Consider the following 23986-nt stretch of genomic DNA (forward strand, 5'->3'; position numbering starts at 1 on the left):
GTGATCCAGGTACAGTCAGGGTGACCCCACTCTGTTGGGGGGTGATCTGGGTATAAAGGGGGTGACCCCACTCTGCTAGGGGTGGTTGGGCTATAGAGGGGGTGACCCGGCTCTGTAGGGGGGTGGTCTGTGTCCATAGCAGGATGCCCCGTGTCTCTTTGGGGCTAACCCAGCTCTGGGGTGAGTCCCCCATCTCCCAGCGCCGCTCTGCCCTTCCTTCACACCCAGCTCAGCCCCGCACGCCGGGGCTGGGACCCTGCGGCCGCATGGCGGGATGGGAGGGGAGAACGGCCCCGCATCCTGGGATGAGAAGGGGGATCATCCCCGCACCCTGGGATGGGGATGGGGATCATCCCCGCACCATGGGATGGGAATGGGGAGCATCCCCGCATCCTGGGATGGGAATGGGGAGCATCCCTGCATCCTGGGATGGGAATGGGGAGCATCCCCGCATCCCGGGATGGGAATGGGGAGCATCCCTGCATCCTGGGATGGGAATGGGGAGCATCCCCGCACCCTGGGATGGGAATGGGGAGCATCCCTGCATCCCGGGATGGGAATGGGGAGCATCCCCGCATCCCGGGATGGGAATGGGGAGCATCCCCGCACCCTGGGATGGGAATGAGGAACAGCCCCGCATCCTGGGATGGGAATGGGGAGCATCCCCTCACCCAGGGATGGGAATGGGGAGCATCCCCGCAGCCCGGGCTGGGGCGGGGGGCGGCGGGCGCGGCGCTGCCCGTGCGGGGCCGCTGCGGGGCTCGGCGGGCGCCGCTCGGTTCGGCCCCGCTCCCGGGCCGTCATTGGCGGCCCCGCGGCGCTGGGAGCGGGGCGGGGAGGCGGGAGCGGCCCCCGCAGAGCCGCCGGCCCGGCCATGTGCCGACAGGGGTGGCTGCTGCCGGCTGCCTGCTCCGCTGCCGCCCGCCTCCTCCACAGCCTCCTTCCTGCCGCTTATTTTTAATATATTATTTTTTTATCGTTATTTCATTTTTAAGATTTTTTTTTTTTTTTTTTAGAAACGTTTATTTTGGTATTGATGCTCTCCGAGCCGGAGACTTCGGGAGACGCGGTCCTCACCTGAGCGAGCCGGCCCCATTCATTCCCCCGTGTGAAGGTAAGCGGAGCGGGAGAAGGCACCGGCGCGGGGGCTCCGCGGGACCCCCCCGGCTCTGCCGGGCTCTGCCGGGCCCCTTCTCCCCGCATCTCCCAGCGCTGGGGTCTCTCGCGGTGTTTTTTCCCTGTTTGCTTCGCTCCCGCCCCCGCCGCCCGCTCGGTGCATCCGAAACTGCCTGGGATGGATGGATGGCTGCTCCGGGGAACCGAATCTGCCTGGGATGGATGGATGGATGGATGGATGGATGGATGGATGGATGGATGGATGGATGGATGGATGGATGGATGGATGGCTGCTCCGGGGAACCGGCAGCGAGCCCCGCATCCCGGGCATGCCTGCGGGGAGGGCAGCGGACACAGGATAGCCCCGCAGCCCGGGGATGCCGGCAGGGAGGGCAGCAGGAACAGGATAGCCCCGCTGCTGGGAGAGGGCTGGGAAGGGATCTGGAAGGGGAGATGGTGAGGAGGGACACGGAGAACCGCACGGCATCCGCTGCCCCACAGCCTGGGAATGGGGCAGGTCCCGCCAGCTCAGATCTGCCTGGAAAACCCTGGGGTGCTTCAGGCTCGGCTTTCCCTCATCCTACAGCTCCAAAGCCTGAGGGATGTCATTAAAGCACCTTTAAGGGATGAGTGAGAAAGCTGCCCCCATGCCATGGCTCTCCTGGGTGTTCAGGTCGTGTCCTTCTCTGCCCCAGGGACACCTCGGTCCCCTTTGCGCGCTCAGGGTGGGACTGGAACCGGCCTCTCTTCATTGGCTGGACATCCCACCTGGAGCCATGTGATTCACTTTGTTTCCATCTCATGTGCTGGCCCCAAAGGACACCAGAATCCCCCTCTCCACCCCAAGGAGTTTGTAGGACACCCCAGAGCTGGGTTGGGTAGGAAATCATCCCATCAGCTCACGCTCAGTGATGGAGAGGGATTGGGGCAGAATGAGAGGAAGGTGATGGCACTGTCACCTGTGGGCTGTTTTTTGTCACTCTGCATCCAGCAGCCATCAAGGTCTGTGCTCTCAGAGCCACATGGATGCTGTTCAGCACATTAAAGGTAGCCTGAGGGCTCAGGGGGGTTGTGGGAGGGAGAGAGAGATCCCCCAAGGGAAGATGGCTTTTCATTTCCCCATATCGACCGCTTTCAGACAGGATTATTTATATTTGACATAACAGATCACCAAACTTGGGAGGTAGTGGGGGTGTGCTCATACTCATTAAGGTAGACAGTTCCCTGGCAGAATAAATTCAAGGTAAGAGAAGACAGCACTTTGAGGTTCAACAGATTGTCTTCCAGCCTGAAACGAGCAGCAGAATCAGCATAAAACCTAGAAGGGAAAACTCTGCACTTGAGTCTGTGGTGGTGTATGGCTGTAATTTTTGGGAACCTGGCAGGTTATCCCAATTTTTAGAGTGCAGATGGTGCTCCTGGGTGATTTCATTTGAGCAAAAGTACCCAGCAGGATGGGATTTTTAGTCATCACATCTTGTCTTTGCTGAGGAAGCATCTAAATTACAGCGCTGTGAGGGAAAGCAGTTGACATGAAATGTGCATGAAGTGAGTGCCTCAACTATCCCACACCTGTGCTGAGGCTCCTGCCCCACTGCAATGGCTGGTGAAAACCTGGAGGTTGTTTGCAGTCTCTGTGGTTGATTTTCTTCTTGCCTGAAATGAGCAGAAAGGTGCTTTAAGGGCTGTCAGTGGGTGAAAAGAGATTTTAAACACCTTAAAGATTGTGCAGCTGTAATTAGAAGTGTAACCTCCTTCCCTCTGCATGTCAGGATTTCTGTGCAGAGTGATGACAGGACCTCTTAAGGAATGGTGCTGGTGCTCAGGAGAGATAAAGAACTTCAACAAAATCCCCTGCAAAGCTGCTGATGTTGATTTATCACCCCGCAGTACACTGGTTCTCGTTCAGAAAGGATGTGGGGATTTGAGGGGAAGGAAAGAAGGAAACAGCATTTGTTCCTTTCTGGTTTATTGTCAGTGGGTATTTCAGGTTACAAACACTGAAATACCTGAGCCTACCTGGGCACAAGGAGTGGCAGAACATCAGCACTGCTGTGGCTCCTGGTTGTGTCCTCGCTGTGCTCCAGCAGAGCCTGGCAGAGGGTCTGGCTGTCACATCTCCTCACCCTTTTCCACTGAATCTCTGGCAGTCCCTAAACCCTCGTGGAGGTGACACCAGAGTCAAGACTGAACCCTTTTCTCTCTGAGCTCAGCAGTGGGAAAGGGACAGACTCACTGCCCATGGTTTATTGACCCAAACCTTTCTAAATATTTCCCACTCTGACCCTACAGCCATTCCTCAGCACTCCTTTAGCATCTTTAAAAGTTTTGCTGGGTGCCAGATTCAGAGAGATGAAGGTGCTCAGTTCCCTCAGGCATTTATGTGCAACCCAGAGAGCTTTGCTGCATGCTCACAGCCTGGCACAATCTGTGCCACTGACCTCTGGGATGGCAGGATGTGTCCTCAGTGGGGCAAGGAGGGGTTTTGCAGCTGGCCAAGCTCCAAGGGATTTGCCTGACTCAGACTTTTCCCTCTGGCAGCGCAGAGCTGGTGGAAGCAGCAGGGATGGCCGGTCCCTTGTCACTCGGGCTGCTCCCGTACCTGGCTGTGGTGTTGTCATGGATATGGAGAAGGACATGGCCAGGAAAGAGGTGCTGCATGCTGGCAGAGCTCCTGCACCACGGCTGGGGATGCAGCTTGTGACATTGAAGAGGTGCAGGGAAGGATGGAGCAGAGGTGGCAGCTGTTGGGGTTGAGCTTGCACTCATTCCCTGTCTGAATGCGTTTTCTCCCAGGTCATTGTGTGTCATCTCCTTCTCTCCTTGTGATCTCTTCTGGTAGGATTGGTTCCCCCTTGGCCTGAGCAAACAGCCTTTATCCCAGCAGTGCAGATGGGCAGAGGGTGGCAGATAGGTGGGTGATGGACTCTGACCCTCCCCAACCTTTCAGCCACATTCACTCACAGCCAGCACCAACCCAGACAGGGCTGGGACCTCAGGAACCTGCCAGAGCAGCCCTGGGCAGAGGGCAGCTGGAAAGGTCGGGGAACAAAATTAAAGGTCAGAATGATATTTGGAAATATCCCTGGACCTCTTTGTCCCTGGAAAGGTTAATTACAGCCCCGACCCATTAACAGCAGTTCAGGGCAGCAGCAGGAGGAGCAGGCTCCATGGAGATGGGATTCTCAGAGGCATCACTGAGGGGGGCAGGACTGGATTTAGGCCAGAACCACCACAGTGATGATTTTACCTCATCCTGTGTGTCCAAGAGTGCAGATTTCTCTCTGGAGAAATCTCAGCAGGGACAATGTTGGGTGCAGCACCTCCCTTGGCAGGACGAGGAGTGGAGACAGGACACGAGCCAGGGGCTGCCGAGTTCTGTCGCCCTCTCACTTCACACAGAGTTTCCTCCTGCTCATTGAACAGCTCAGAGCTGGCATTTAACTCATTTAACTCCGCTCCCAACAATGGCACAAGAGGAGCTGAGGCACCACCAGGACAGCTCAGCCCCCGCTCACCATCCAGTGCTTCACCCCATCTCCTCCAGCAGGACAAAAGCCACCTGCAGCCCCAGACGTGGTTGTCGTGAGTGTGCTGAGCTTCTCTGGACACCAACACTGATATTTTCCTGAGCTGGAAGCTGGAAAACACGTGCCATGGTCCACCTGCCCATGAGCTGGAGGAGGAGGGGATGCAGCTCCTCCACGGGACTGAGTGCAAGGTACACACAGCTCTGCTGCCCTGGGAAATAACTCTCTGCTCCACAGCTTTTATCAAGGAGATGGAAACTTGTCATATTCTTTTTGCAACCATATCTGACATTATCCAAGCAATTTGCCTTTGGTGTGTTTCCAGAAATAGTTAGGCCTACGGTAGGCAGGGGTGACATCTGGATGCATTACTGTTGAGTTCAGGAACATTCAGTAAACAAGACAGGATCTATTGTTTAAAGGTTATTTCAAAAAGCTCCCAGCGACTTATCTGCCTGTGCAGTGGGGAGAGCTCTAATGGCACTGTGGTAATTGCCTTTTCTGAGGGATGCTTTAGAGGGAACTTCCCAAAAAACCAAAAGTGAGGCTCAGCCTGTCCCAGCCAGGTGAGGGACCTGATCCAGGCTGAAAATGTGAGGGGGTTTCTCTTTGCTTCAAAGCTGGGAAATGAAGGAAGAGCAGGCTGGGGGGCACAGATGGGGGATGCAGGGGAGCTCACCAGCACTTCAACAGCAAAAAAAAGGTCTCAGATCAGCATAATAGGGCAGCAGGATTCACATCAGCAGGGAGGGCGAGAGAAAGAGCCCTCCCCGAGGCACTGAGGAGGAAATAAATGTCATTAGCCATGGATAAAGCAGCTGCTCTGAGCACCTGAGCCGAGGGTAGGAGGCTCTGCAGGGAGAGGGGGCTGGGGGGCACAGCAGGAGCCACCTGGAGCCCACCCCTCTATTCAGCCCTTCCCAGAGCGCTGAATTAATCCCTATTAAAAAAGGGAAAAGTGAATTCCTGGCAGGAGCCAGGGCCCAGCTGTCGTCCCTTCCCTGGCCCAGGTGACAGGGATGCTGCTCAGGGGAGGGAGGGATGAGCTGTGGCTCAGGAACCACTGCTGCCTGCTCTCCACAACCCCAGGGCAGGCAGAATTCTGCTCACTGATGATTTCCTGCCCCTCACAGAGGAAATCATGTCGTGGGCTCACATATATTTCTATTTCTCCCCAACATCTTCAGTGTTTTGTTATGAGGGGCAATGGGGTGAGTGAGTTCCATCAGTGGAGCCCTGGGGCTGGGCAGAGGGCTCTGCCTGCAGCAGGACCATGCTGAACCACTGGCTCCAGCCCTCCTGTGCCTCACCTGGTGCTGCTGTGAGGCTGTGTCAGTGCTGTGGGGTCTCAGTGCTGGGGGAGCCCTTGGGAGCTGCTCAGACCCCACACACCCATCCCATCCCATCCCATCCCATCCCATCCCATCCCATCCCATCCCATCCCATCCCATCCCATCCCATCCCATCCCATCCCATCCCATCCCTCCCTTTTCCCCCCTGTCCACCCCCTGCTGCTCCAGCCCTGCCCTCCTGCTCCACAGCCCCATCCTCTTCTTCCTCCCTTTCCAAGATAACAATCACAAAATCCTTAGGTGGTGAGGCAACCATGGAAAACTGGCTTTGGTGAAAAAACACAATTTTTTTCCCTTTGAATTGCTGCTGAAGTCCATCTTAGGCTCTGTCAAGGCTGAGCTGGCTGGCCTCTCCTGGAGAGGGGATAAAGGAGATGATCTTGCTCAGCAGGGGACAGAGCCCTGGGAACCATCAGCTTTCGGTCTGGCTCCGAGGCTTTGCTCTAGGTACGAGTTCATCTGGGCTGCACAAGCTCATAAGCTCATTACATTGGGGGAGTTGCAAGTGTTGAGCAGGCCACACAGCAGGGATTTCCTCCCCTTCCTTCCCATCTCAGCAAACCAGCAGGAAAAGTCCTGTGGGGTTGTATTTTTTGCATTTTTTCCAGTGCAGAGCTGGCCCCTGGACCACGATGGACTTCTGGTAGCAGCACTACCTTGTCCCCACAGAGCTGGCACCAGGCAAAGCCTGCTCCCCGCTTTACTCACAGAATATTTGCGATTAAAGGGGGAAATCCATCACTAGAAGCGCCAGAAAAGAGAGAAACCCCCAGATTGCTGGCTGGTGGGACTGCTTTGAAATCCCCTGGGGATCTCCTCATCCCTGTGATGGATTCCTCCTCTCCCAACCTCTCCCCAGCTGGGTTCACTTCATCTGATCAAAATGCCTGGAGGTTCAAAGATTCACCGGCTGGCACTGATCCCAGCAGAGAGAGGTGGACTTTGATGTAAAAGATGCCACAGAGGCTCTGTTGGGGCTGGAATTTGCTGCGATGCTGCGGGAGCGTGCCGGGAGCGGGGGGGGATTTCACAGGGAAGCGTCAGACGAGTCCTCGGAGCGGCTGCAAAAATCGCAGTTCAGCTGAAGCATCGCTGCCAGGCACGGTTCCTGCGAGAAAAATCACTTACCTACAGAGAGCTCTGCTCGTTTCTCTTCCAAATATTCCACCTTCGCTTCTCTCTGGGGTGTTTGGGGTGTTTCTGCCGGGGAGATGCTGTGGTATTTCCCAGGCGGCCGGCAGGGACAGCGCGGTCCCGGCACAGAGCTCCTCTTTGGAACCCGTGTCTGCCTCTGGTGCAGGCAGAGGATGCTGCTCCGGCTCTGCCGTGCCATTTCCAGCTGCATCCCCTGCTCTCCCTGCCTGTTCCTGGGGTTTGCATCGGCATTCCCTGACTGCATTTTGGGGTTTGCATCTGCATTCCCTGCTCTCCCTGCCTGAATTTGGTGTTTGCATCTGGATTCTCTGCTCTCCCTGAATTTTTAGATCCATCCTGGATCTCCCTACCTGAGCTTTGGCAAGCCATTAACTCTCTCCTTTACCTGCATTTCGGGTTTGCATCTGCATTCCCTGCTCCCCCTGCCTGCATCTGGGGTTTGCATCTGGATTCCCTGCTCTGCCTGAATTTGGGTTTAGAGGCATCCTGGATCTTCCTGCCTGAGCTTTGGCAAGCCATTACTCTCTCCTTTACCTGCATTTGAGCTTTGCATCTGCATTCCCTGCTCTCCCTACTTGAATTTGAGGTTTCCATCTGGATTCCCTGCTCTTCCTGCCTGCATTTAGGTTTAGATCCATCCTGGATCTTCCTGCCTGAGCTTTGGCAAACCATTAACTCTCCCTTTACCTGCATTTGAGGTTTACATATGGATTCCCTGCTCTCCTTTACCTGTGTTTGGGGTTTCCATCTGCATTCCTTGCTCTCCCTGCCTGCATTTGGAGTTTGCATCTGAATTCCCTACTCGAATTTGGGTTTAGATCCACCCTGGATCTTCCTGCCTGAGCTTTGGCAAACCATTAACTCTCTCCTTTACCTGCTTTTGGGGTTTGCATCTGCATTCCCTGAGCTCCCTGCCTGCATCTGGCGTCTGCATCTGGGGTTTGCATCTGCATTCCCTGCTCTCCCAATCTGAATTTAGGGTTTGCATCTGGATTCTCTGCACTCCCTCCCTGAATCTGGGTTTAGATCCATCCTGGATCTTCCTGCCTGAGGTCTGGCAAACCATTCACTCTCTCCTTTATCTGCATTTGAGGTTTACATATGGATTCCCTGCTCTCCCTGCCTGCATCTGGGGTTTCCATCTGCATTCCCTGCTCTCCCTGCCTGAATTTGGGTTTAGATCCATCCTTTAGATCCGAGCTTTGGCAAACCATTAACTCTCTCCTTTACCTGCATTTGGGGTTTCCATCTGCTCTCCCTGCCTGCATTTGGGGTTTCCATCTGGAAACCCTGCTCTCCCTCTCTAATTTGGGCTTTGCATCCGGATTCCCTGCTCTCCCTGCCTGCATCTGGAGTTTGCATCTGGATTCCCTGCTCTCTCTGAATTTGGGTTTAGATCCAGCATGGATTTTCCTGCCTGAGCTTTGGCAAACCATTAACTCTCTCCTTTACCTGCATTTGAGGTTTACACATGGATTCCCTGCTCTCCCTGCCTGCATCTGGGGTTTGCATCTGGATTCCCTGCTCTCTCTGAATTTGGGTTTAGATCCAGCATGGATTTTCCTGCCTGAGCTTTGGCAAGCCATTAACTCTCTCCTTTACCTGCTGCCTGCCTTCCCTCCCTGCCAGACAGTTCCTGCATCACCCCTGCGGGCAGAGATGCTCCTCCTGCCACTCTCCACTTAACACAACATGGATTGACAGAGGAAAACTGAGTTTTCCTCTAAACAGGAGGCATTTTGTGGCAAAAGGAATTACAGCTCGGTTTGGAGGTGTCCCAGCTACGGGAGGGTGGCTGAGGAGATGCTGCTGGGGATCTGTGCCCATCTTCTCCCAGGTGCAAACAGGGATTTGTAGGGATACAGGCTCTCCTGTGGAGGGGAAGGAGGTGTCTTGGCCTGATTGGTGTTGCCTGCTGGAGAGCTAAGCCCTGGGAAGATTAGCAGTGGGATCTGGGGGAAAATAGCTCTGCTGAGAGAGTGGGAGTGGAGCTGGGAGGGGAAGGATAATGAGCGCTGATTTGCGTTTGTTGTTAGGAAAATTTAGTGGGTTTATTGTTATGTTACACAAAGGAGCAACTGGGGTAATAATTCCAACTTATGGCTGTCCCATGGGCTTCTTGTCTGGCTTTCTCCTTGTGCAAACAGTGACAGGCACCAGGCTGCCACTGCCTGTGCCAGCAGAGCAGAGCCAGCCCCACTTCCACATCCAAATGCATAAAAATGCGTGAAAGGTGTTTCTCAAAGCCCTCCAGGTGATGTCTCCCATCCAACCAAAAGCCATTTTCTGAGTGACTGTGCCAGACTTAGGGTCCACCCAGAGCTGGGAATGTGCTCCTGGCTGGGGGCTGGACTTGGTGACCTTTAAAGGTCCCAAACCCAAACCAGTCTGTGATTCCCAGGGCAGCTCAGATCTCCAGAACTGGCATCACTGAGGTTTCAGGTCTCTCCTCTTTGCAGGGCAGACCTGGTGGGCACCAAGGTGCCCAGAGCAGCTGTGGAAGGGCCCAAGGCCAGGCTGGACAGGGCTTGGAGCAACCTGAGATGGTGGAAGATGTCTCAGCCCATGGCAGGTGGTGGAATGGGATCAGCTTTAAGGTCCCTCCCAACCCAGACCAGTCTGAGATTCTGGGGTTCTGTGATCCCCTGCAACCAGCACTGGATGTGAAATCCCATAGGCAGGCCCAGCTCCCTGAGATAAAGACAAGCACAATGAATATTAGACAGTTCCAGATGATTTTTTTCTGATTTGCAACACTTCAGCTTTGCTGTTTGCTTGAGAGTTATTCCTGATTCTCACAGAAGCTCGTGGGAGCAGATTCAGCCCACAGAAAGTGGAGTTTTCTTAGTTGCACCTATTTTCCCTTGTGTTTCTGGCACCACATTTTTGTTTATGTTGTATTTTCGAAGAAAACAATGCAGGTTACAGAAAACACAAAACAGTGGCATGAGTTTCTGAGAAAACTAGCATGATTTTACCTGGTTTCTAGGTACCATTATAAATACAACATACTGTTGAATGTTCAGATTGGCAGGCAATGGGTTATGCTGTAAAACACTGTCTGACTTGATGGGTAGTAAATATAAAGTGTGAAGATTGCTGGGCTGTGGCAGAACTGTTGACTGCAGAGGATTAGAGCTGCTCAGCCCCAGGGATGTATAAAACTGGCACATGCTGCTGATGGCGTTTTGCTCAAAAAGAGAAGGATCCCAAAAATTAATACAGCTTTTCCGGGACCTGAAATGAAGAAGGTTTTGTTTGACTGGGCTGCTAACAGCACCTTGTAACTCACTTCCCAAGGAGTCCCAACAACTGTGCTCAGGCAAAGAGAGCAAGGGAGGAAAGCTGGAATCCAGCTGGGATTTGGGGGTGCTGTCTGAGCCTCCCCTGCTTTCCAGGACGGATGAAATCATTTCTGTGGGCTCATCCCTGGGGGATTCAGGACTCTGTGGGTGCCTCAGGGTGGGATTCAGAGCCCTGCTCTGAGGCTTGGCTTGCTCAGAGAAGACCCCTGGCATTTTCTGCTCCTTTGAGGTGCTGCAGTGAGCCAAGCAGGGCAGGGAGGAGCTGCAGGATGTGCCAGCATCCCCAGGAGCAGGAGGCAGGGCTGTCACCAGCTCAGAGCTCACCTGGGCACTCTGTGTGAGTGTTTGCCATCCCCATGGCCCAGCAGCCCTGTCTGAGCCATGAAACTCCATTCTTGGGGCATTTCCTGGGAGATGGGATAGCAGGAATGCTGGAGTGAGCCATTGGTGTCACAGCAGCTCCCACAGAGCTCTTGGAGCTCCTGGTGGTCTGGTGAGGAGCTTCCAAAATCCAGGTGGAAAAGAATCCTTTCAAAATTCAGGTGGAAAAAAATCCTTTCAAAATCCAGGTGGATGCAGCAATTCTGGAAAGAGTCACTCCTTTCAGAAGGACAAATTCTGATCAGAACCTTCTGGTCCCATCCATCCTTCTCCCTCAGCTGCCTCAGTTTCCCACATTTGGGTGCCTGTGGCAGCATTTCTCTGGCTGGGCACAGCAAGGGGGCAGATGAGGATCAGGAGCTTCTGCCTCACCCTCAGGGCCTCTCCAGCACCAAGAGTCATTTCAAAGGCAGGGCTGGTGTCATCCCTGTGCTGACAAGAGGCAAGAAGATCCCTCACACGTGTTCTGCTTTTGGAAAGATGCTGTCCCTGGGAACTGTCAATATCTCCAACATTTGATCCTGGCAGTTCCCAGCCCACGTGGGCTTGAGCAGAGCAATTTTTGTGAAGGTTTTTCTCTGTTTCTTTATTCTTCTAATGAGGGTTTTCAGCTGAGCTGTGAGAGTTCCTTTATGTTTTCCACTCTTTCACTTACGGTTTTGTTGTTGTGGGGTTGTCATTTTGGTAGGTTTTTTTTCCATCTGAGTTAAATCTTTCCCTCTCTCATCTCCCAGGAAAAGCTGTAACAAAATTAAGGTGAGGAAAAAAGGGAAAATTTTCTGGAACTGGTTCATGGTAAGTTGCCAAGAATCTGAAAATTACCCTCTCAGACGGTCTGTATTAATTCCCTGATGCAGCAATGATAAATCCTTATTAAAGAGGATAACATAAGGAGATTTTACTGCCTGTAGAAAATCTCCAGAGTGCAAACATTGAGGAAGCCCATCTCCCTCTTGCCCATGATCCCTGGAAGTGTCCAAGGGGAGGCTGGACAGGGCTTGGAGCAACCTGGGATAGGGAAAGGTGTTCCCCCCATGGGAGGGGGTGGAATGAGATGAAATTTCAGGTCCCTCCAACCCAATCCAGTCTGGAATTCTGTGATTCTGTGATCACTTCATGATGCATGTGTGACAGTGCTGGCACCAGCCCTGAGGAGGTGATGTTATATTGATGAAAGGACATGGAGGGGAGGCCAGGCAAGCCCCCTGTCCCAGGTGCTGTGGGCAGAGTCTCTGCTCTGACAGAGACCCCAAACCTCTGCACTGCCCTGCTTGCAGCAGCTCCCTGGGGGCAGCAGGCAGACAGGGATTGAAATGCAGCAGGTTTTGCCCACTCCTCACAAGGTTCCTCTCACTCACCCTGTGATAATTGAGGGGCTCCTTCCCTCCCTCCCCAGGTGCACCCCATGCCCTGCCCCATGGGAACATGTGCCAAACTCCAATCCTTACCATTTATTTGTTATTTCCAAGATCCCTGAGCTCCCCCTCTCTTCTCCTCTCGTTTATTCATGCACCACGCTGCCATGCTGGGCTGGAGTGGGAAAAAACCACTCTGCTTGTGCCTCATTACAGGGCTTGAGCCAGAGCCTCCACCAGAGCCATGGAAAGCTGTAGCTATGGAAACTCCCAACCCTTTCTCCTGGTGTTTTTTTTTTGTGTGTGTCTCTTTGGAGATCCCAGGCAGGGCTGGCTGCAGCAGCCAGGGAGTCCCCTGGTGTCACACCAGGAGCTGCGAGCACAGAGCCAGCTCGGTGTCCCCAGGGCAGAGGAGGGGGACTGAGCAGGAAAAAGGGGGTTCCATGGAAAGGCAGAGCCCAGCACAGCTCAGGGGTGCCTGTGGAGATGTCACCAGCTGCCACAGAGCCACCCACAGCTGGCAGGGGTGGGCAGGGACACAGGGGTGCTTTCTGAGCAGAGATGGGATGAGCACATCCCTGGGGGATGCAGGTGGGAATTCGGGATCTCTGAGCCACCTCCAGCACCCAGGAGGACTCACTCCCATAAGCCTGTGAATTTGTGAGTAGCCCTCCCAGAACAGAGAGCCAAGTGCCCTCTGCTCATAAAATAGGACAGAGGGTGCCCCTGAAGCTCCCAGGTTGCTGCATTTTATTTTAAAATATCTCCCTGGTTGCCAGCCTGGATCTGTGACTCCTGAGCAGAGGCAAGCAGGATGTGCAGCTCACAAAGACTTTAATCTGCTGAGGATCTTCCCATCCTAGGGAGATGTGCTCCCAGCCCCTGGAAGCGCAGAGCTGCTGGATTTAGTGCTGACTGGCAGTGCCCATGGTGCCCTCCCCCTCACTGATCCATGGCTCAGCACAGCTGGGGATCCATGGCTCCTTCAGCTCCTGGCACATCTGTGGGGTCAGCAGGTCAGGAGAGGGGCTCACCCTCCCCAAACACTGCTGGGGGCTGCTGCAGCATGGATCTGCTCCCAGCTCACTGCTCCCCTGTGCCTGGCCAGGTGGAAGCCAGGTCATCTGCAAATGGGCTGGAATTTGATGGATTTCAGGCAGTTTGGCTTCAAAGGCAGAGCTGTGATTTATCAGATAACTTCCCTGTCTGAAAAATTGGGTGTTGGAGTAGCAGCACTTTCCCTGCCAGGCATGGCACTGCCAGAGCCAGAGAGCCAGAGGTGCTGGGATGGCCAGAGGTGCTGGGATGAGCCAGAGGTGATGGAATAAACCAGAGGTGATGGAAAGAGCCAGAGCTGTGTCCCAGCTGTGCAGGGAGGCTGAAGCTGCAGCTGGGGCAGTGTAACCAAGCAGGGCTCTGTGTGACTTTGGGCCTGCCTGAAGCAGATGCTAAAAAGTGCAAACACGAGCTCTGAAGCATTCAGGGCTTCCATTAGCACAGCTGGATGTCTCAGCCTGTGATTTCCCATAGGAATGGTTCTCCATGCAGAGAATGTCGCATGTGCAGAGTCACAAATCCCAGGGGCTAAAGCAGCCACAGGGAGAGTTTCTGCTTCTGCTGCTCTGTGTGGCCATCAGAGGGTACCAGGACCTTGCTGTCCCTCCGTGCAGTGTCCCTGGCTTGTAAATCCTTGTTCCTAGGGTCATTTTGGATGGCAGTGCTGCTCCCATCCCATCCCATCCCATCCCATCCCATCCCATCCCATCCCATCCCAGGGCTGATGCCCCCAGAGCAGGAGGCAGCTCCAGCTCCCAGCCAGGGCTGTCAGCAGCTCAGAGCTCACCTGGGCACTCTGTGTGAGTGTTTGCCCTCTCTGAGCTATGAAACCTCATTCTCGAGGCATTTCCTGGGAGATGGGGCAGCAGGAATGCTGGAGTGAGCCACTGGTGTCAGAGAGCCTGTAGATGGGGTTTCCTCTGGGGATCTCTCCCCCAGTTTGAGATCCCAGGGGAATGCCCCATGGCCTCTGCCTTTATTTGAACAAAGTAAAATGACTCCTCCGTCTCCTTTTTGGACATAACTTTGTGGATTAATTTTCCCAACACTCTCGATGTCACCAACGCCCCTGTGGATGCTTTCAGGATGTGGCCATTCATTTTCACAGAGGGGCAGAGCAGGGTGGGCACTTCATCAGTGCAGAAATGTCCCCAGCACCTTCCCCAGTCCCTTTGGAGTGAGGACAGCAGCACCTTCAGGAGAGGAAATTGCCAAGGGCAGCATCCAGCGATTCAGCGATTCCCCCAGCACCGCCTCTCCATGGAGCATCTGCAGTCATTGAGATTCCTGCCTGTCTTTGTGCTTAGTAAGCCTTCACGGCACTTTGATGAGCTGTGCAAATATTGTTTCTGTGAGGCTGATTTGCTTGTGCTCAGAGCCATTAGCGCCTCATTAGTGCCGAGCACATCCACACTGCCGGGATGGGCAACCCCTGCATCCAAGGAAACCTTCTGAAGAGTGCTGGAAACTCAGCCTGAGAGCTCATCTGTGCTGTAAAAATAGAGAGGATTCCTGTGTGAGAGCATCCCTGACTCTGCCGCGAACTTCTGCTTTTTGAACTTCAGGAAACCCCACAGTTGGAGTGGCTCTTGCTGTAGGATGGATCTCTGGATCAGCCTGAGCCTCCTCTGCTGGGTTTTGTTGTCAGTGACCTGCTGTCACACAGGTTGTGTGCCACCCTTTAAAGGTCCCTTTGACCCAAAATTCAGTTCTGTGACAGGGACACCTGCAGAGATGCATATACAGAGTGTCCTTGGTATTTGGAAAAAGCTTATACAGCAAGGAGTTGTTGGACTGACATGTGATGTTGAACAAAACACTTTTCATTATAAAATCCAGTGGGTTAATTATCTGAAATACTGTTTTTATAAGTGGTTATATTGAATTATAACAGGAGCAGGCAGAAGGAGCAGCTCAGTGTGACCCATTCCCCACCTCAGCCCTGCTCTGCGAGCACTGGGGGAGATTTTCTGGCTGCAAAGGGCTGAGCTGAGAATGGGCAGAGAGGAGGGGAACTGCCCTTTGTCCTTCCAGCCCTCTGGAGGAGTTTATTGTGTGTTCTGGTTGATGCAGACATGGGGGATACATCCCTAAATCACCCAGAGCTCACCTGTGTGATCCTGCTGTCCCTCCAGCCTTGGTTTCCACTGTCAGGGCAGTAAAACCCTTCCTGAGCAGGGTTTGTCCTGCCCTCAGCCATCCCCAGGTGTCCCCTGAGCCCTGCCCGAGCCTGGGGGTGGCTGGGATCCTGTTCTGCAGAGCTGAGCACTATTCCAGCAAGGTCCTGGCTGATAAATAATTGATCAGGGGAGAATTTCCCTTTTCACTGTGTGGTTTCTGCTCTGGACATCAATGGGAGCTGAAACATCCCAGCTGCAGGAGGGCTGGGGGACTCTCACAGGGGTCAGGGCTGTGGCTTACCCCTGTGACAGTGACAGTGACCTCTGTAGTTGGCTTTAAGTCTTTAAGGACACCAGAAGGGGCCAGGTGGATGCGGAATGTTCTGTTCTCTGTTGTGTTTGCTGTTAACAGCCCAGGACAGTGTTACAGGCATCTCCCAGCTGGTGGAGCCCTCTCTGATGTGCCACAGGCTCATAGAATTCCTCTAATTCCAGGGATCATCAATAGTGGGACCTTCCAGGGTGGGGAAAGCTCTCCTGAGTGCAGGAGCTGCTCTGCCAAGGGTGATGTCTGCGCAGAGATGGGATGAGCACAGCCCTGGAGGATGCAGGTGGGAATTTGGGACTGCTGGCATCTCTGAGCCATCCCCAGCACCCAGGAGGACCCATCTGTGGTGGATGAGCCTGGGAATTTGTGAGCAGCACTCTCCCAACAGGGCACAACACAGAGCCAAGTGCTCTCTGCTCATAAAATATTCACAAACCCCTTGGAGATGGGACTTCCCATGGGAAGAGCCCTGCTGGGCAAGCAGGGAATGGTGACACGTGTCTCCTTGTGTTGGGGAGTGCCCAGGTGGCCTTGTCAAAGGCAGGGGTCTGCAGCGACCCAGCCTGGCTGTGTGAATGCCTGCAGGAACATCAGCCCCAGGCCAGGAATGGTGTCCCCAGACAGGAATGGTGTCCCCAGACAGGAATGGTGTCCCCAGGCCAGGAATGGTGTCCCAGACCAGGAATGCTGTCCCCAGACCAGGAATGCTGTCCCTAGACCAGGAATGCTGTCCCACGCCAGGAATGGTGTCCCAGACCAGGAATGCTGTCCCCAGACCAGGAATGCTGTCCCACGCTAGGAATGGTGTCCCAGGCCAGGAATGGTGTCCCCAGGCCAGGAATGGTGTCCCAGGCCAGGAATGCTGTCCCCAGGCCAGGAATGGTGTCCCAGACCAGGAATGGTGTCCCAGGCCAGGAATGCTGTCCCCAGGAGGGGACAGGGAGCACACAGGACTGGTGCAGGCCCTCTGGTTGACGTGTTTTTCATCTGGAAAGCCACGTTCTGTTCCTGCCTGTGTTTCTGGCAGCTGCCCTGCCCTCTGGCTCTGCTGATGCAAAGGCTCCTGCTGGCACCTTGCCTGGCTGCTCCCAGAGCCCAGCTCTCATTCATTGACTGGGTAGGATTACAGGAACTGGGGAAGTGCATGAGGAAGGCTGGATTTGCCACCAAACTGGTGCTGGCTCGTGGTTTATTTGCTGCTTTCCCCCCTCCCAGGCTGGTGGCAGCTCCTTCACACCAATGCTCTCTGGTGTTTGCCTTTGTGGCACCTACAGAGCTCCAGGGTGAGCACAGAGGAGTGTAAAACAGGCTTATCCTGAATTTACAGCATCAAGGGCTCGGATCTAGTCTGCTCTGCCCTGGACAGTTTATTGCAGTGGGATTTCTTGTTCTGATTCAAGGTCCTGAATGCTGACTGCACCTGACATGGGGACAGAAAGCAGCAAGGCCCAGTGGCATCTGGGACAGCCAGCATTGCTCACATTTTCCCCTGGCATCATACTCAGCTCTTTTCCTTCCTCCTGAGGCAGGGCCTGACCAGCAGTGTCAGTGTCAGGGTTGGTGGCAGGTGGATGAGCTGGGAATTGGCTGCATTTCCCAACCAGGGCTCTCCCTGCAGCACACAGGCTCAGGCTCATCTGCCCTCACACAGCTGCTCAACACCCATTTTCCACACAGAAATTAAATCTCCCCAGCCCCATCACCACCCCATTGAGGTCCTTGCCCTGGATCTTTGCCAGTGAGTTGCCTGGATGAGGGTCAGCCTGGGGGCTGTGCTGGGCTCAGTCCCCCCTCAGAGGCCCTTCCCTGGTGCTGGAGGACACCCAGGCCCTCGGTGCACAAACAGCTTGTCCAAGCCCAGAGCAGAGCCAGGGATGTGCTCGTGCACAGCAGAGCCAGGACAGGCAGGGTGGTGTCACTCCAGGACACGGTGCTGGCCTGCCCTGCTCCCTGTGAGGCTGGGATGGCTGTTTGCCTTTTTTTTTTTTCTCCTTTCCTTTCTCCATGGCTGTTTTCTCTCTCTCTTGGCTGTTTGGAAGCACAGGGCAGAGCTGAGCCCAGCTCCCCTGCACAATCTGTGAGCCAGGGGCAGGGTCTCACACCAGGGATTGAGCTGAGTGTCTCTGGAGCAGGAGGGGGGTTCTGTGTTTGTCCCTGTGTGTTCTGTGTGTTCATCAAGGTGGGGGCTCAGCTCTCTGGAGCAGGGGGTGTTTCTGCCTGCTGGGCACTGGGCAGGATCAATCCTGCCAGCACTCCTGTCTGTGCTGCCAGCTGGCATTTTGTGCCCAGTCTGGCTATTTTGTCTGAATTTCCAGCTCCTGGAGGCAGGTGAATGAGGGCAATTCCCAAATTTCAAAGCTGCGCTGCCTCTGGCTCCCAGTGCTGCTGGGAGATGCAGTGGCAGTGCACAGGGACAAGCTTTAGGATCCAGCTCTTTGCATGTAAAACACAATCTCCTTGTGCAGGCACAGCTTCAGTAGCACCAGCATTCCCTTTCTTTAACCACTTGTCATGGCAGCACTTCCAGCTGGTGTAAAACTCTTTGGAGTGACTTTGTCACCCTGCAGATGGGAGTTGGGGCGGGATGGGACAGCTGAAAGCCTCATTTATTTAATTGTCCACAAGATTATTCTTAATCACTACAAGTTGGCTTAGCTGGGTGCTCAGAGGAACCCGGGAGCAGTTTCCTTTTCCATCCCCAGGTCTCCTTCACCCCCAGGGCAGTCCACACGAGCCCCTGGACCTGGAGCTCAGCTTTCCAGAGCCAGGTATTTGCTGGAGCCTTGGTTTGGGCTGAGCTCAGCCCCCCCAGCTGCTTGGAAGCCTTCCTCCCACGCAGCCCTCCCCAGAGGCTGCACAGAGCCAGGCACAGCTGTGAGCAGCCTCTCCCCACACTGGGCACCCCTGGTGGTCCTGGGGCCGTGTTCAAGGTGCTGGGGAGGTGGAAAGAGGATGATTTCTCACCCAAATCCTCCCTCTCCTATTCAGTGTTGCTCGGGAGGAGCTTCCCCCAGCCCCTGGGTTGGGCAGCTCCTTGTGGCAGTGCCCAAGGGGAGGCAGGAATCACAGAATCACAGAATCAATCACAGAATCAGAATCACAGACTCACAGAATCACAGTCACAGAGTCACAGAATCACTCACAGAGTCACAGATCACAGAATCACAGAATAATGAGATTGGAAGAGACCTCTAAAGTCATCGAGTCCAACCCATGCCCTAACACCTCAACCAGACTATACACCAAGTGCCATGGCCAGTCTTTTTTTTAAACACATCAGCGGGTGAGGCAGATCCAGCCCTTAGTGAACAGCTCAGCCTCAAAATCCACATCCTCAGCTGTGGCAGGGATGTGCAAAAGCAAGCAGGTGGCACTGGCCTGTGTCTAAAACCAAACAGCTCCTGCAGGACCTGCACCTTCACAATCTGGGAACTGTGAATTTGTTTTTCCTGCAGCAAAGGGCTACTGGGCTGGGGACAAACAGCCTGTGTGGGGTTACACCCCCCTGCAGCCCCTTCTTGCTGTCTGCCAGGGATGGATGATGATCTGGGGCTGAGTTTGGGTGGGTTCAGGCATCCTTGAGAGCTGGAGGGCTCCTAAAGCTGAGGGAAGGATCAGAGCTCTCCTGGGACTGTCTCCCTGCCTGGGCTCCTGCATACTTTCTCCAAGACCACAGCAGAGCTGCAAAGCACTTCCTTTTACCAGGATATTTATTGCTAAATATATGAATCTGGGAGCCTGTGGAGCGTGAAATTAGGAACAAATGTAAAAAGGAGGTCTAGACAGGAATTGTTCAGCTTATGGGCCTCCACATGCTCTGCTTTCCTCCCCCTTTGCACGCTGGAGGGTTTAAAGCTTCCAGGTATGCAGCTTTAATCAGAGAAGTATGTTTGGGGAGGGGAGAAGGCAGAAATGCAAATGGTCCAGCTCCAGAGGGAGCAGTGGCTGCGATGCCACGTCTGGCTGGGCTCGGCTGGACAGGAACCAGGGAAATCGGCTCCTGCAGCCCTGGCTTGTGCCCCGGGGCTTTAATTAATGGGTGGAAGAGCCAGAGAGCCCTCCCTGGCAGAGCTCTGCCTGCGTCCTCCCATCTCAGGCCAGCAGGGAGATGCTGATGCTCTGTGATGGGTGCAGCTCCCATCCTCCAGGTCCTGCAGGGTTGAGTGGCCACCCCAGAGCCAGGTTCCTGTCCCAGCCCTGCTCCCCCTGCCCTTGGCTCCGGGGGATTGCAAATGGGAGCAGCAAAGGGCCCAGGGATGGGCATTTCCAGCTGGCACCTGGCCCAGCCAGGCGCCTCCATCCCTCTTCAAACAGCAACCAGTTTCTAAATCACTGATGCATCGTTTGCAAACCCTTCCCGTGGCTGTGCTGCTCACCCTGAGCCTCCTCAGAGCATTTTTCCCGAGGAAGGAGGGCAGGATTTGGCCCTGCTCTTGCCCCATGGCCATGGGGTGTGAGAGGGGTGTGAATTCCCTTCCCTCCTCCCGAGCTGCTCAGCAGCACCATAAAAACGTGATGCTGCTTTATCCATTCAGCCCTCACCCAACTTTAGCAGGACATTAAGTGCCTGAAAATATGGCCCAGGTTTGTTTTCTTTGGAAGCAGCTTAAATCCCTGACAGATACAGTTGCTTTTCCTCGGGTGCTGAAGTAATTTGGGGCTGGGGTGGCTGGTTTTTGGTTTAACCTGATAGCACGAGCTGGGAGCCAGCTTTGTTAAAGCACTTGGAGAGTAGGTGGTCAGGGTAGGATTTCTCCCTTGATTTATGTCTCTCCTGCTGTTCCTAACCCAAACTAAAATGTTGCTGGAGCTTTATTTGTGCCAGTTTTAGTGCCACTGTCTCGTGGCTGCTGGCAGGTGTGAGCAGGCTGGTACCCTGTCTGCCCAGCATCCTTCCTGGGGCAAAATCTGTGTCTGATCCTGCAGGGCTTGTGCTGTGCATGGTACAAAACATCTGGAGAGCCCAGGGACAGGGACAGGGACCTTCTGCTGCTCCCTGTGCTGTCCCAGCTCCCAAGGAGCATTCCAGGGAGAAAAGAGTGCTGGTGGTACCCCAAAATGATGCTGAGCCACAGCATCTCTGTGATGTCCACTGACAGCTCACCTGGGGCTGTCAAACATCATCCAGGGGTGTCCCCAGAGCCCCCCAAGACTGGGGCTTGGCCGTGGTGAAGTGGAGGATCCTGGTGCCTCAGACAGGTCCTGCTCTCAGGGAGGGCAGCACCCTGCTCCCTGCAGTCATTAAAGGCTCACTTAGCAGCTGAGGTTATTCCAAATTCAAATACCACGTTGTTTTCATGGGGAAAATGGATTAGAGGCTCAGAGAAAATGAGTGCAGATCAGAAATCCTTATGGCAAGGCTCCTTCTCCCATCACTGGAGCTTTCTACCACCAGGTAGGAGCTGGGAGAGTGCCCTTGGTGCCTGGTGTTATTTCCCTTGGCTTTCCTTCCTGATGTGACCCCTGAGCTGCTTCTCACTCAGTATGAAATATTTTTAACCCTTACAAGGTGGCATTTCTGGGGATTCCTTGGTGACTTCCCATGGGTGCCCACTGGATCCTGATTGTGCCCTTCAGAGCCCTCCTGCTTTTTAATCCACTTCAAAGTGGGGTAAGCAGAGAGTTTGGGGTTCTGCAGCCCAGCCCCTTATCTGTATACCCAATTTTGCAGGCTGTTAATGGAGAAGAGGGCGGATGACAGCCGGGACTGTGGTCATCACAGGTGGAATTTTAGCGACTGTCATTTTACTCTGTATCATCGCCGTCCTCTGCTACTGTAGGCTCCAGGTAAGGCTTGGGGGTACCTCAGCGGGGAGGGCTGATGGTGTGGCAGCTTTGGAGGTGCCAGCTGAGCCCCTCCCGTTTCAGTACTACTGCTGCAAGAAGGATGAATCCGAGGAGGACGAGGAGGAGCCCGACTTCGCCGTGCACTCGCACATCCCTCCGCTGCACTGCAACCGCAACGTAGTGCTGACCAACGGCCCCTCGCTCTACTCCTCATCCCCCTTCGCCAAAAAACCAGCCCAGAGCCGGCCCAGCTGCCCCAGCTGCACTCCCTACGAGCCCCCAACCTCCTTCCTCCAAGAACCCCCCACCTCCTTCCTCCAGGAGACCCCTACATCCTTCCTCCAAGAGCCCCCAACCTCCTTCCTCCAAGAAACCCCAACCTCCTTCCTCCAAGAGCCCACCACATCTTTCCTGCAGGAGCCCACCACATCTTTCCTCCAGGAGCCCCCCAGCTCCTTCCTGCAGGAGCCCCCCACCTTCTTCCTGCAGGAGCCCCCCGAGGATCTGCACAACGGGGGGGACAGGGTGAGCTACAAGACGGTGAGCCAGGAGGATCTGGCGCTGCCCGTGTCCAACCTGCAGGCGCTCAACCCCAACCGGCTCTCGGCCATGCGGGAGGCGTTCTCCCGCAGCCGCAGCATCAGCACCGATGTCTGAGGTGCCGCCCGCCCACCCAGCCCCGAGGGCTTTGGACAGCAGCGGGGAGGACTGGTTGGAGTCCGTGGAGGAGTTTTGAATAGGGGAAAAACAAAAGAAAACAAAAAAAATATGAAGTGAAAAAACAAGTGAATGTATTTCGGGCTGGCGGTATAAAGAGGGAGCAGAGCAAACTCAAGTGAGGAGTGCAAGGGTGCAGCTGGAATGAGAGGTTTCCCAGGTCTGCAGAGTTTGCTTTTTTCTTTTATAAAGAGGATTTTGATATTGAGCATCCTTTTCTATGGAGGAGCTGCCCCTCCTCACTGTTTGGCCAGGGGTGATGAGCGGATGATGGGGCTCATGGGTGGCTGAAAACGGCTGAAAACGTGCTGCAGGTCAGCAGCAGCTGCTGGCAGGACCTGGGAGCCCCAGGATACACTCAGCCACCCCAAAATATCACTGCCCACCCTTCTGCCAGCCTGTGCTGTGCTGCTCCCTGCTGCAGACATGGGGATGGCTGTGGGTGTGAGCCCTGCACCATCCCCAGCCCATCCCACTGCCCCAGCCAGGCACTAATCTCGGGTGCCAGGCACTAATCCCAGGTGCCAGGCACTAATCCCGGGTGCCAGGCACAATCCCAGGTGCCAGGCACTAATCCCGGGTGCCAGGCACAATCCCAGGTGCCAGGCACAATCCCCTCAGGGTTAGGATGGTGGCTGGGCCTGTCCCTGGAGCCCCCCAGAGTAGCCTCAAGGACCCCCTGAAGGAGCTGGGGATGTAAAACCTCTGCATTACTCAGTGATGGAAATGACACACAGCACACCTTGGGATGGAGGAATATCCCTGTGGATAATCAACATCCCTGCTCCAAGTGATGCCACACTCAACTTCTGGCTGAGGGCTCCATGGCACAGGGGTCACTGTGTGCCCACCCCTTGCATGCACATTTTTACACATTTATTTGTTTGGGAGAGGTTTTTTAAACAAAAAATTTCTAAAAGACACTTTCCTCCCATCCAAGACAGTGTCAAAACACTTTTAAATTTAATCAAAATCTCTAATTTGCATTTTCCATTGAGCCATTTGCCGTGGCTGGGCAGCCTGGCTGTGGCACCAGCTCTGTCCCATCTGGATGCAGCAGGGACAGCCTGGGGGAGCAGCAGGCTCAGAGCTGGTCCCTCTGCACCAAATGTGCTGCAAGGAAGCCCTTGGGCTTACTCAGAGATTCAGGAGAGGAATTGCAGCTCTGAGGGGCCTCCTGCTCTGGTTTCTCGTGGCTGTCTCCATTCCTCCCCTCCATGTGACAGAACTCCCTGTTTCTCCTGGACTGGGCATTATTCAGGTTAAAAGCATCACCTGGGGATGGCTGGCGAGGATGGACTGGCTGCACAGAGACTCAGATGGCCTCAGGGCTGAGCTCCAGGGAAATTTTCCTTTTTAAAGATGTTCTGGGAAGAAGTAGCCATGGCTGCAGCCCCCGGGGCTCACAGACACTTTGCAGCCTGGCTGGGTATTTTACTTCAAACCACTGAGGGCTTTTAATTCCGCAGGAAACCTTTTGAAGTACAAGTCAGTCTTTGCAAATGAGTATCTTTGACTTTCTGGGGGGGTTCTGTTTGGGGTGGGGAGGGCTGGGGTTGGTTTCCTACGTGTTTAATACTCCGGGCTCGGTCCCTGTGGCCCAGCACATCCCAGAGGGATGCAGCCACTCAGGCCATGCCCCCATGTACAGTTCTCACTGGGGTTTGTTCCCATGCCTTGAGCCCTTCTCTTCCTGTTTTTTGTGATTTCTCCTACCAGCCTTCCTTTCCTCCTTTTTTTCCTCATTTCTTTCCCTTGTAGCTTGGAAATTCAGCAAATGGTTG

General features: G+C 54.4%; 1 protein-coding gene across 1 annotated transcript; it reads left to right on the forward strand.

Moving 5' to 3' along the window:
• The first annotated feature begins 1060 nt into the window (after positions 1-1060).
• FAM163B (family with sequence similarity 163 member B) lies at positions 1061-23925 on the forward strand. Its single transcript, XM_058818406.1, has 3 exons — positions 1061-1114; positions 21370-21485; positions 21567-23925. The coding sequence occupies exons 2-3, from the start codon at positions 21393-21395 to the stop codon at positions 22140-22142; spliced, it is 669 nt and encodes a 222-aa protein (XP_058674389.1). The 5' UTR covers positions 1061-1114; positions 21370-21392; the 3' UTR covers positions 22143-23925.
• The last annotated feature ends 61 nt before the right edge of the window (positions 23926-23986 follow it).

The sequence above is a fragment of the Ammospiza caudacuta genome, chromosome 21 (assembly GCF_027887145.1).
Source record: "Ammospiza caudacuta isolate bAmmCau1 chromosome 21, bAmmCau1.pri, whole genome shotgun sequence".
NCBI classification, from domain to species: Eukaryota; Metazoa; Chordata; class Aves; order Passeriformes; family Passerellidae; genus Ammospiza; species Ammospiza caudacuta.

Coding starts and splice junctions, on each gene's coding strand:
- FAM163B (XM_058818406.1), top strand. CDS start 21,393: ATGACAGCCGGGACTGTGGTCATCACAGGTGGAATTTTAGCGACTGTC. Junction 21,486..21,566: donor TCTGCTACTGTAGGCTCCAG/GTAAGGCTTGGG, acceptor CTCCCGTTTCAG/TACTACTGCTGCAAGAAGGA.